Below are 11,414 nucleotides of genomic sequence, written 5' to 3' on the forward strand. Positions count from 1 at the left end.
CCATTCCATGATTCTATGAACTTTAAGGACTCTTGCAACCCAAATCCAGCAGCGAAGCGCTGCCCCGCAGCCTCAGACAGGGCCAGATCCCCAGGGACAGGGAACACCAGGGGCTGAGCCCTTCTCCTGAGCTGCCACCACAGGAGCTGACACCTCCATCCCCAGATGGGAGCATGGAAAGAAACCCCCAGGGGGCAGAGTTCAGAGGCTGAAGCGGCACGGACACCCAAATCTGCCTCCTCATACCTTTCTCATCCACGGCTCTGTTGAGGTCGGTGTCCCACTCCACGTCTTCCCACTTCCAGCCCGGAGGACACTCGATCTCATCCTTGGGCAGAACCTTCTCCCCATTCTGCGGGACACCATGAGGAACAACGTCCACCCATCGCCCCCCTCTTTGTGCAGCACCCCGGGGATCCACTCGATCCTTACCACATCGGTGTAGGCGTCAGCCATGTGGATCCACTGCCCGCCCGGCAGCCGCACTTGGTTCTCAAACACCTCCTCCACGAAGCTCAGGTGCCCCGCGTCCGCCTCGTGCAGCATCCTACACCCAGGAGCGGTGCTCATCAGTGGGGATCCCACCCCACTGCCCCTGAGCGCCCACCTCCCCAAATGGGAGCTGCAAACCTGGGGCTGTACCTTGGGTCGTCACCCAGCAGCCATACAACACCTCGACATCGCTGCACGCCAAGGATGCTCTGGGGGGGTGACCTCACCCCCAACTCCACATTTTAGGGGCTCCCACCCCCATGCGGTTTCACAATAAAAACATCACTCACGTTTTCTCCGGGCAGATGAACCAATCACCAGCCCAGGTCCAGCCCGTGGAGGGCTTGAAGCTGTCCTTAGGGAGCTTGATCTTGCCGGTGACATCGGAGTATTTGGGGTAAGTCAGGCCGGTGGTGCCCCAGTTCCCCACCAGTGCCAGCTTGGTCTGATTCTCGTACTGAGATCCCAGAAGAGATTTGGTGTTAGCAGTGGGGTGAGAGGTACAAGGGGGCTGTGGGCAAGCTGGTCCAGCAAGTGGCAACCCTGCCCGTGGAGGGGGGGGGTAGGGAGCTAGATGGGCTTTAAGGGCCCTTCCAACCCAAACCACCCCACGGTTCTAAGAAATACTTGAAGGACATGCAGGTGTGATGCTTAGGGACGTGGTTTTGTGATAGCAGTGCTGGCCCTGATGACCTCAGGGGGCTTTTCCAACCTAAAGGACTCTGTGACTCTATGAACTCGCAGCCATCCTGAGCACCAACTCGTGGGCAGAGCCTCTCGCACCCAGCAGCCCCCAGCCCTCCTGCGGGCAGCCCCAGCTTCCACCCCCAGCAAGAGGGAGGAGGATGGGAACCCGGATCCCCCTCCACCTCGCCGGTGGAATCAGCTCTTCTCCAGGTCAGAAGGGAGCCCCACAGCACCCACACCCTCACCAGGGCCCACCCCACACCTTGCCCCCTCCAGGAGGACCCGCGGAGCAGGAGAACGCGGAGCAGAGGGGCCCTGCCAGATGCTCACGGTTTCAGCAAAGACGGAGAGCCTCCCCTCAGCGAATTGATTGAACTCCTTCTCATCAACAGAGAGCCCGAACCAGAGCTGGACGCGGATCTGGGCTGGGATCCGTGGCCCCATCGCCTCCTCCTGGGGGTACTGCGGAAAGAGCGGCGCACAAAACAGGAGAGCGGTCCCAGGGAGCCGCCGCGGGGCGCACGAGGAGCTGAGCTCTGCAGGCGCGGGCAGAAAGGCCACGAACCTTCAGGAAGATGGTCTGCAGCTTGCCACAGTTCCTCCCACAGCAGCTGGGGCCACCACGGGAGTAGAGAACCTCGTGGGCCGGCACACGGGCGTAGGCAACGCGCCTCTCGCCCCGCAGCATCCAGATCACCACGTCTGGGAGGCTGTTCTGGGGCTGCAGAGGAGTGCGGGCGTTACAGATCGACGCAGACCCCTGACCCCAAGGATTCCAGGCCCCATCGCCAGCTCCCAGCCTATAGGGCTGAGCATCCCGGCCCCGCATCCCACCCGGGTCGTGGCTGTCCATTTGAGTTGGGAACGAAAGCAACACGAAGTGCCAGATGGAAGAACGGACCACGACACCTCTGGGGCTCGCAGTGCGTCCAGTTGGAAGGGATCTCGGGAGACCCGCGGCCCAACCTCTTGATTTAAGATCAGCTCTGGGATGTGACGTGTAAAAGGAAGCCCAGGAAATAAAATGAGCAAGTGAATATTCCAGCTACTGCCGGAATCCTGGTTACTGCTACGCCTTCCCTACGGTGTGCGGCCACGGATCTCTTTGGCACGTGAAGCCCCACTGACTTTCGGGCCTCCACATAACCTGCCACGTAAAAAGAAACCCAAATCTGCAGTGGTAAACAACCCAAAAGACACAGGAGTTACCTGAAACCCATCCTGCTGAGTATTGTTCCTCAGCCTTTTATCAGCTCTCCCAACCCTGATTCTGCACGAGAAGCCCCACAGCCAAGAGCTTTGTTGGCCAGCATGACCAGACAGCAGCAGTCAGCACTGTGAGGTGTTGGATAATCTAAGATTGGAGTTTGATAACGACTGCGATTGGAGCTAAATGACTTCTGGCTGTCAGTTGGATCAGAAGGTCTTTGGAGGACCCTTCCAACTCAGAGGACCCTATGATGATACTCCCAAAGGTCACTTGATTGCTTCCTGTCCCTCCACGTAGAGCACGTTCTGTGGGTGCCATTCTATTGGTGCTCTGGATTGAATCACTGTACGTCTCTCAACTCACTGCCCCCTCTCTCTTTTAGCACCAGGGCAAAACAAGCCAAGCATTGCCTTGGAAAGAGCGTCACAGAACCAAACCATCTGCTCTCACCAACAGCTCCCTGCTGAAGCTTCTCTACACCGAGTGCCACCACCCCACGAAACCTCACCCATAGGCAATGGTGGGGACTGGGACATCGCGGCGTTACCTCCTCAGCCATGGCCCGCAGCCGGCACAGCCAATCCTCCGCCTGCTCCAGCACGGCCGGCAGGCTCAGCTCCTCGTGCTTCAGCCTCAGGGCCGCCCGCACCACCTGCTCCAGGTTGGTGCTGCGGAAGCGGTACAGGTTCTGGTCCAGGTGTGTGCTGGCCGCCTTCCCCAGCACGTCGGGCAGCGGAACGCTGCGGGCAGAGGTGTGGTGTGAGCAGCGATCCTGAGCGTCACCCTCCTCCCAGAATCCAGGACCACGGGGGGCTGGAAGGGACCTCCGCAGATCCCCCAGTCCAAGCCCCTTAATGCAGGTTCTGTTGGTCAACCATTGGTCAACTGTTTGCCCACCATTTGTCAACTGCTGGTCAACTACTGATCTTTAGTCAACCATTGGACAACTGTTTGTCATCTATTGGTCAATCACTAGTCAACAACTGGTCAACACCTGGTCAACTTCTGGTCAATCATTAGTCAACCACTGGTCAACCATTGGTCAACTATTGGTCAACTACTGGTCAACCATTAGTCAACCATTGGTCAACTGCTGGTCAACCATTGGTCAACACCTGGTCAACTTCTGGTCAATCATTAGTCAACCATTGGTCAACTGCTGGTCAACTACTGGTCAATCACTAGTCAACCGTTGGTCAATTGCTGGTTAAATACTGGTCAATCACTAGTCAACCATTGGTCAACTGCTGGTCAACCACTGGCCAATTGTTAGTCAACTGCTGTCAATCATTAGTCAACCACTTGTCAACTGCTGGTCAACCATTGGTCAACTTCTGGTCAGTCATTAGTCAACCATTGGTCAACTGCTGGTCAGTTACTGGTCAATCATTAGTCAACCACTGGTCAACTGCTGGTCAACCACTAGTCAACTGCTGGTCAATCACTAGTCAACCATTGGTCAACTGCTGGTCAATCACTAGTCAACCACTGGTCAACTGCTGGTCAACCACTGGTCAACCACTGGTCAACCACTGGTCAATCATTACTCAACCACTGGTCAACTGCTGGCCAATTTGTTGATCAACTATTTGTCAACCACTGATCAACTGTTGATCAATCATTGGTCAACTGTTGGTCAACCACTGCCCACCAGGTCACCCAGGCCACGCACGCACAGCGTCAATTTGAGCTGTTGGATGAAGGAAGGTTTCAGCATTTCCAGCCCAAGCCATTCCACAGTTCTACGACCTTTCAGGATGTTTCCAACCCAAACTCAAGCCATCCCATGGCTGATTTTTAGGGACCTCTCCAACCCAACCATTCCATGGTTCTCTGATCTTTAAGGACTCTTCCAATCCAAGCCACTCAGCACGAGCTACCTGAGCCAGGTGCCCTTAGTGCTCGGGGCACTGGGTTTTGCTGCTATTCCTCTTCCCCCAGCTGCACCCACCGCAGTGCCTCGTCCAGCCCTCCTCCTTTTCCAGCAAGGAGCATTCTGACATCTCTTTGTGAAAAGGTTTGGAGAACACTTGAGCCTTTCCACCAGGACCGGGAAGCACTGGGGGCAGCAGAGCTGTCCTGCTGCTCCAAAATCCAGCCCAAGCTCCTTCTGAACGAAGCCCTGTGTGTTCAGCCACCGTGGCCCCACATCCACCCAGCGACCACGGAGAGGTCAGGCTGCACAGGGCCATTCTTTAGTAGAGCCACAGGGCTTTAAGGTTGCAGGAGACCTCTAGGATCACCAAGTCCAACCGTGTGTGTGGCAAAACACATCTCCTTTATGATGCTCGAAAGCAAACAAACAGGGGGCTGTGGGTACAGACTTTGGCCAGGTGAGCGCGTCCTCCTGGAGCTCTGCACAGCGGCTTCCAGGCTGAAAAGGAGGAGGCATCGCCTCCCCACCATGAAGGCCGGGGGGAGGAACATGGGGACGATGGTCCCAGCAGGTGTGCCGACATCATGGACAGCCAAGAGGGACAGATTTGTCCCCACGGTGGGACAAATCATCCATGTCACCCAACCCAACGCCTCCATTTCCGCTCCAACCACCGGCACCCAAGAAACCCAGCGCCCTGCATGGATGCACACACAGCACAGGAGGGAGAAAAAAGCAGCAGGAAACCATTCCTCTCAAGGATTCCTGCAACAAAACACGGTGAGAAGCGTCCCGGTGAGAGGTGGCAGAAATACCTGCAGTCTGCAATGACGTCGTCCATCAGCTGGGCTCCCAGGGACTGCAGCTCGCCCGGCGCGCCGCTGGCCTTGAGCACGAGGTGGATCTGCTCCAGGTTGGCTTCCTGCACGACAACAGGGCTAAGTGCCACGTCCCACCTCCCCGGTGCGGCCCCCCCAGCTCACAACCTCCCAGCTGGTTGGGCTCCGCTCGGAGCTCCCTGTAGCACGGCCAGAAATCCCACCCACCGCTCCCAAGGGGAAGGAAGCAATGCTTCCCCCGCTGGTTCCCCGCTTGGGTGAAGCACCCCACTGTCACCACGCAGGATGAGGGCGGTCCCCTCTTTTCCCACCCAGCTGTGTGACACCGTGCTGCCTGGAAGCCACAGAAGAAAGGAAGCGTCCCAGGTTTTGAGTCACACAGAAGAGGCATCGGCAGCCCCTGCTGTGGCTCCCACGCCTCAAACGTAACACCCAGCTCCCCATCAAGCCCCACACCGACCCCACTAGAGATAACTTCCATCCTCCAGCCCCCCACGCACAGAGGGATGCACTGTGTCACCAGGGCACTCACCAGCCTGTCTGCTGCGTGCTGGAGAAGGTTCTGAGTGTCGGTTCGGTAGCTGATGTCTTCCCAGTAGGAGGACAGCACCACCACGGGCTTCACGTTGCCCCAGGGCAGGTAGTAATACTGGCAACCTGGAGGGCACAGCGTTGGGTGAGCTCAGGGCACCGGGTGATGGCAGCGGGCACCGCGTGGTTGGGGCAGGAGCTCAGGGCCCGGCTTTTTTGGAGACCCCCATGTGCAACGAGGTCCAAAAGTGCCCATGGACCCATCTGTGGAGCGGTGAGGCCAGGAAGCAGCGGCACGACCCCGGTGTGCTGAAGGCATCTGATCCCAGAGCCCCATGGGAGCCTGGGAAAGGCCACCCCAAAATACCAACTCTCCCATGAGAACTAAGGGGCGTTGTTAGGGCCAAGGGGCTCCACAGGAACGCTTAATTCCTGGCTGCCCCCCTCCTTTCCAGTCACATCTTCCCACACATGCGCGTGCCTTCACACGTTGAGGTTCCAAAGGTCTCCAGTTGGACTTGAAGACTTTCAGTTGGGTTATGAGGCACTCCAGTTGGGTTTTAAAGGCCCCTACTTGGGTTCTGAAGGCCCCTAGTTGGACTCCGAGGACCTCAAATTGAGATCTGAAGGTCTCCTGTTGGGTTTTGAAGGCCTCCCACTGGGTTTTGATGACCCCAGTTCTGTTTTGAAGGCTCCCAGTTGGGTTTAAGAACCTCCAACTGAAATCTGAAGGTCTCCTGTTGGGTTCTGAAGGCCTCCTATTTGTTTTTGATGACCCCAGTTTTGTTTCGAAGGCTTCCAGTTGGGTTTAAGGACCTCCAACTGAAATCTGAAGACCTCTAGTTGGGTTCTGAAGGCCTCCTATTTGTTTTTGATGACCCCAGTTTTGTTTCAAAGGCTTCCAGTTGGGTTCTAGGATCTCCAACTGAGATTTGAAAGTCTCCTGCTGGGTTTCGAAGGCGTCCCATTGGGTTCTAATGACCCCAGTTTTGTTTCCAGCTGGTTACGAAGTCCTCCAGTTTGGGTTTTGAAGGCCTTCAAGGATGGAGACCCCACAGCCACCCCCCCACCAATGCACAGACAGTCCCCTGGTGCTGCTCACCATCGAACACAGCCCGGCTGTACTGCGTGGTGGAGGCCAAGGGCAAGCAGGTGTTGTCAAACTTGTTGCCATAGTTGCCAATGCTGACCTCGAACTGGATGGCATCGTCCACGTCCTGCAGCATGGTGGCCGAGTAGAAGGCAGCAAAGAGGGAGTACTTCCTCCTCCGCAGGTGCTTCTGCAAGAGGCACAGGAACGGGGAGGAGATGCCACCACTGCCCTCCTATGATGGCCTGACACGTGGCAGCATGGCAAAGCCACTGGGACGGAAGAGATTAACGCAGGAAAGGAGAACGTTATGCGCGTCGACAGAATTTGGGGTGAGATGTTTAAGAACAATCTAACAGAGGAGAAGACTGGAGCGACCCGCGTGGGAAAGGCAGGTCAGTTCTAAAGAGCATCAAGAGTGCATCTGCAACAGCACTCGAGGTCACAGGGGAACCCAGGCTGGAAGGGACCTGCGAGGATCACCAAATCCAACTTGCTGCCGACGGGATGGCTGCTCTTTAAAAGCGAATCTCCTGCACATCCACCCGCACTACGGTTTGCTCAGACAGAGCAAGGTGGGCACCCTGGGATGAAAACGCCCTCCAGGAGACCATCAGCTGCAAGACATCCCCCTTCCACGGCCAGCATCAGAGCGCAGCAGCCCCGTTACCTCCACCCGCAGGACGTCATCCGCAGAGATGTCCTCCACCTTCAGCTCCCCGTGCTCCTCCAGCTTGGTCTCCAGCTCCAGCAGCACCCGGCCGCGGTACGCGACGCCCTCGCCCTTGGGGTAGAGCAGGACAGGGTCAGCAGCCATCGCCCCATCCTTCACCCCCACCTCTGCTCTCGTTGGCTTCGCAGCAGAGGTCAGAGCGGCGGCGCTATTTCAGTGCCGGGAGGAGTTTAGCCAGCGGGGACGGAGCGTGCGGCGTGGGCTCCTGCTAACAAAGCCAGGCAGGGTTAGCAGAAGCAGGAAGGAAGGAAGGTTAATCTATTTCGGGCCGTGCTGGGAAGAGGCTGATTCACCTTTCCTAAATTGAGCGCCTCGTACGGGTCGGGGAAGCCGGTGAATTCGCGGGGGCTGCCGTACAAGTTGATGTAGCACGGGCCGAAGGTCGGCAGGAAGCCCAGCCCGTCGTCCACTGCACGGCACAGGAAAGGAGACGTCAGGGACCCATGGCGGAGTGCCACGTCCCCGCAAACACCTATTGGCCAGGACAGGGAAGGTGCTGGCAACTGTGCGGAGCATCCCTGGGCCGGGAGCTGCGTGGATTTAGGGCTGCGCTGTGCCACGAGGCAGCGCGAGCCGTGAGCGCTGCTCACTTCTGGACACCTCAAGCAAACGAGCAGCGAAGAGCCAGGTCCACGTGCACTGAGCTCCCAGCACAACACCAGACCCCGACCGCTCAGTGTGCAACGCATCGTCACCCCGAGACCTCCAGCACCGCCGCTGCCCAACGGGGGCACCCCAAAACCGAAACGGAGGGATGGCAGCGCAGCCCTTCCCCGGGCACCTCACACCCTAAAGAAGTTACCCAAGTGCCCACAAACCAAGAGGCTCTAAGGGGACGTACAGTCTGAGGCTTTCAGAGGCTTCGTGAGAGCAGGAAACGCATCTGGAGCGTAAAGAGACAGAGAGAGGTCAGGAGGAGGAGCAGGGAAGGCTGTGGGACAGGAGGAGGCTATGGGAAAAGCAGATGCTGTTGCTGGGGGATTCGGTGCCAACAGAGAAGCAGGGAGGCTGCAACACGGCCACGCAGCCCTCCAGGGGGGTTGCAGAGCACACAAGGACTCAGACAGGATGCAAAACCTCCTGCGCAACGCAGCTCTGCAGCAACCTCTTCCTATGGCCACAGTAGGAATGAAAGTCTGCAGGACCACAAGCCAGGAGGGACAGCCACCAAAAAATCAGAGCACAAGGCCAGGGGACGGGTGCAGTCACCGCCATGGGATGGATGGAGTCACCGTGCAGGATGGAGCGACCTCAGAGGACTTACAGAGCCACCGCCATGCAGAACAGATGTAGACACTACCATGGGATGGACAGAGCTACCATGCAGGGTGAATGGAGCCAGCAACCAGACAGAACAGATGGAACCACCGTCACCGCAGGACGGACGGAACTGAGACCGCACAGAATAATCAGAGCCACCACCATGCAAGATGGACACATCATCACGGGATGAATGGAGCCACCGCCACGAAATGGATCAACAGGGACAGCACCATGGAACGGATGGATCCACCATCAGGAGGTGGATGGAGATCCCACCATGGGATGGATGGAGCCAGCACCATGGGATGCACAGAATCCCCACCATGAGATGGATGGAGCCAGCACCATGGGATGGGCAGAATCCCCACCATGGGATGGGCAGAATCCCCACCATGGGATGGACAGAATCCCCACCATGGGATGCACAGAATCCCCACCATGGGATGGATGGAGCCAGCACCATGGGATGGACAGAATCCCCACCATGGGATGCACAGAATCCCCACCATGGGATGGATGGAGCCAGCACCATGGGATGGAGGAAATCCCCACCATGAGATGGATGGAGCCAGCACCACGGGATGGACAGAATCCCCACCATAGGATGGATGGAGCCAGCACCATGGGATGGAGGAAATCCCCACCATGGGACGGATGGAGCCAGCACCATGGGATGGAGGAAATCCCCACCATGGGACGGATGGAGCCAGCATCACGCCCCCACCCATGCCCCCATTTCTGCCCCAGTGGTCAGAGCCCACCCTGCCCATTCCCTCTTCCAAGCCAACGCTGAGCTCCAGCTGCGAGCACCACGCTCCCCAGGGCCGTGCACAGAGCCCCCCGTCCCACCCCCCACTCACCCTCCAGCTCCCCGCCGGGCGCAGAGATCTTGGACATGCAGAGGTAGGCGGTGCCGACGACATCGTTGTGCGTCAGACGGTCCCTGGAAGGCAGCGCACGTCTCAGCGCAGCCCGGCTGCCCCCCGATCCATCAGCGCATCCCCCTCCACGGCTCCTCCTGTTTTATGGGGTCCCACCCCATCCCCTCCCTGTGGCTCACCAGTCGGTCACCCGGATCTTCATCTTCTCACACATGGAAGGGAACTGGGGACAGAGAGGAGCAGTGAGCGGTGCGGCCGGGGGGCGGCGGGGCGGTGAGGGGTGGGCACGGCGCTCACCATCACCGGCAGCGTCAGGCACTGGTTCCACTGCGGATTGGCATTCTTCTCCAGGATCCTCGAGAAGAGCTGGAGGGGTGGGAGCAGGGATGGGTCTCCCCTCGGTGCTGGGAAGCCCCAGGCCCCAGTGGGGACACAACCGTGCCCCACTCACCGTCTTCCCAGCGAAGCCGACTTCCACAAAGGGGTCAACCAGGTTCTTCTTGTTGCTCTCAAAGCCAAAGATCTGCCGCACGTTGTCCATGACGGCGTCGTCCACTGCGGGGGGGAGAGCTCTGCTGGGTGGGCTGTGACGTGCAGCACCCATGGGTGCTCCGTCCCGCATCGAGACCGAGCGCCACGGCGCGGTGCCGCCACTCACTCTGGGGCAAATCTTCAGCTTTGAAGATCTTCAGGCAGAACTGAGCCCCTCGCAAGGTGACCCCCGTGGGACGCAGGAGGTTCCCCTCGATGTCTTCCTTGTCTTCGGAGACCTCCTTCTTCTCCACCTGTGGGATGGCCGACGGCTCAACGCGTCGATCCAGATGGCAGCTGGAAGCCCCCCAGCACTGATACTCACAGGAGCTTCGTCCCCGGGCCCCAGCACGAGCAGGCTGACCTTCAGGTACCCTTTTGCCCCCGCTGTGAAGTCCTCCGGGTCGGAGAGCAGCAGCCACCGCCTGAGGATCGCATGTTCTGGGGGAGACAAGGGGTGGTGTGATGGGGCAGCGCTGAATTCCCTCTGCTGGCCTCCTGGCTGCTAAGCTCCCCGTGTTTGATTGTCACGCTTGGCAGGGATGGGGTGGGAAACATTTAACAGGCGTCACTTTGTCCCTCCTTTATGGGCCTCATCCCAAAATGAATCCGCGTGGATACACTGCCCAGGAAGGGGCGGTGGGTAGGGGAACACCTCTGCCTTTCCTATGGGGGCAGACACAGAACTCACTGGGCTCCGAGTAGATGCTCTCAACGTCCATCTGTGAGACACAGAGAGAGAAAATGGTAGAATCAGTGCGCCGTGAAGGTCAGAAATGATCCCTGACATCTCCGAGTCCGACCACCGACCCATCACCGCCCACAGAAGCACCGAATCGTTCGGGCTGGAGAAGACCCCCCAAGGCCATTGAGTCCCAACGCCGACCCATCGCCTCCATGACTCCGTCATGGCATCGTCTGGGCCAACCCGCAAGGTCATCCGGTCCAACCTCATCACCCGTATGTCCACTCAATTATGGGATTATTCTGGTTGCAAAAGACCCCCAGGGTCATCGAGCTGAACCCCTCCTGTGCCCAGACACAGAATCGCTCAACGACGGAAGCATAAAGGCTGGAGGAGCCCCTCAGGACCCCCAAATCCAACCCCAACCCATCCCAGCTCCCAGAATCAGAGTCACAAAGGCTGGAAAAGATCTCCAAGATTGTAGCCCAACCACCAACCCATCACACGGAGACGGGACGGATCCCTACCCGAAACTCGCCGATCACCGCGTCCATCCGGAAAGAGCGCGAATCCAGGACCTGCAGGAGGAGCAGTGA

At 58.4% G+C, this 11,414-nt stretch overlaps 1 protein-coding gene across 1 annotated transcript in view; it reads right to left on the minus strand.

The window, feature by feature from the left end:
* DYSF (dysferlin) overlaps positions 1–11,414 on the minus strand; it is a gene marked incomplete at both ends in the record, with an annotated part of 22,484 nt that overhangs the window by 7,422 nt on the left and 3,648 nt on the right. Inside the window, 20 exons of the mRNA XM_042891918.1 lie at positions 247–352; positions 433–547; positions 783–949; positions 1,510–1,641; positions 1,745–1,900; positions 2,937–3,129; positions 5,081–5,187; positions 5,637–5,761; positions 6,738–6,915; positions 7,396–7,509; positions 7,752–7,867; positions 8,300–8,341; positions 9,582–9,664; positions 9,782–9,825; positions 9,900–9,968; positions 10,054–10,157; positions 10,261–10,387; positions 10,459–10,574; positions 10,825–10,855; positions 11,346–11,396. Coding sequence (XP_042747852.1) covers positions 247–352; positions 433–547; positions 783–949; positions 1,510–1,641; positions 1,745–1,900; positions 2,937–3,129; positions 5,081–5,187; positions 5,637–5,761; positions 6,738–6,915; positions 7,396–7,509; positions 7,752–7,867; positions 8,300–8,341; positions 9,582–9,664; positions 9,782–9,825; positions 9,900–9,968; positions 10,054–10,157; positions 10,261–10,387; positions 10,459–10,574; positions 10,825–10,855; positions 11,346–11,396 — 2,176 coding nt within the window. The remainder of the gene's footprint in view (positions 1–246; positions 353–432; positions 548–782; positions 950–1,509; positions 1,642–1,744; positions 1,901–2,936; positions 3,130–5,080; positions 5,188–5,636; positions 5,762–6,737; positions 6,916–7,395; positions 7,510–7,751; positions 7,868–8,299; positions 8,342–9,581; positions 9,665–9,781; positions 9,826–9,899; positions 9,969–10,053; positions 10,158–10,260; positions 10,388–10,458; positions 10,575–10,824; positions 10,856–11,345; positions 11,397–11,414) is intronic.

This window comes from Lagopus leucura, unplaced genomic scaffold, assembly GCF_019238085.1.
Source record: "Lagopus leucura isolate 7727_CA_CO unplaced genomic scaffold, USGS_WTPT01 139-14_obj-0_obj, whole genome shotgun sequence".
NCBI lineage: Eukaryota > Metazoa > Chordata > Aves > Galliformes > Phasianidae > Lagopus > Lagopus leucura.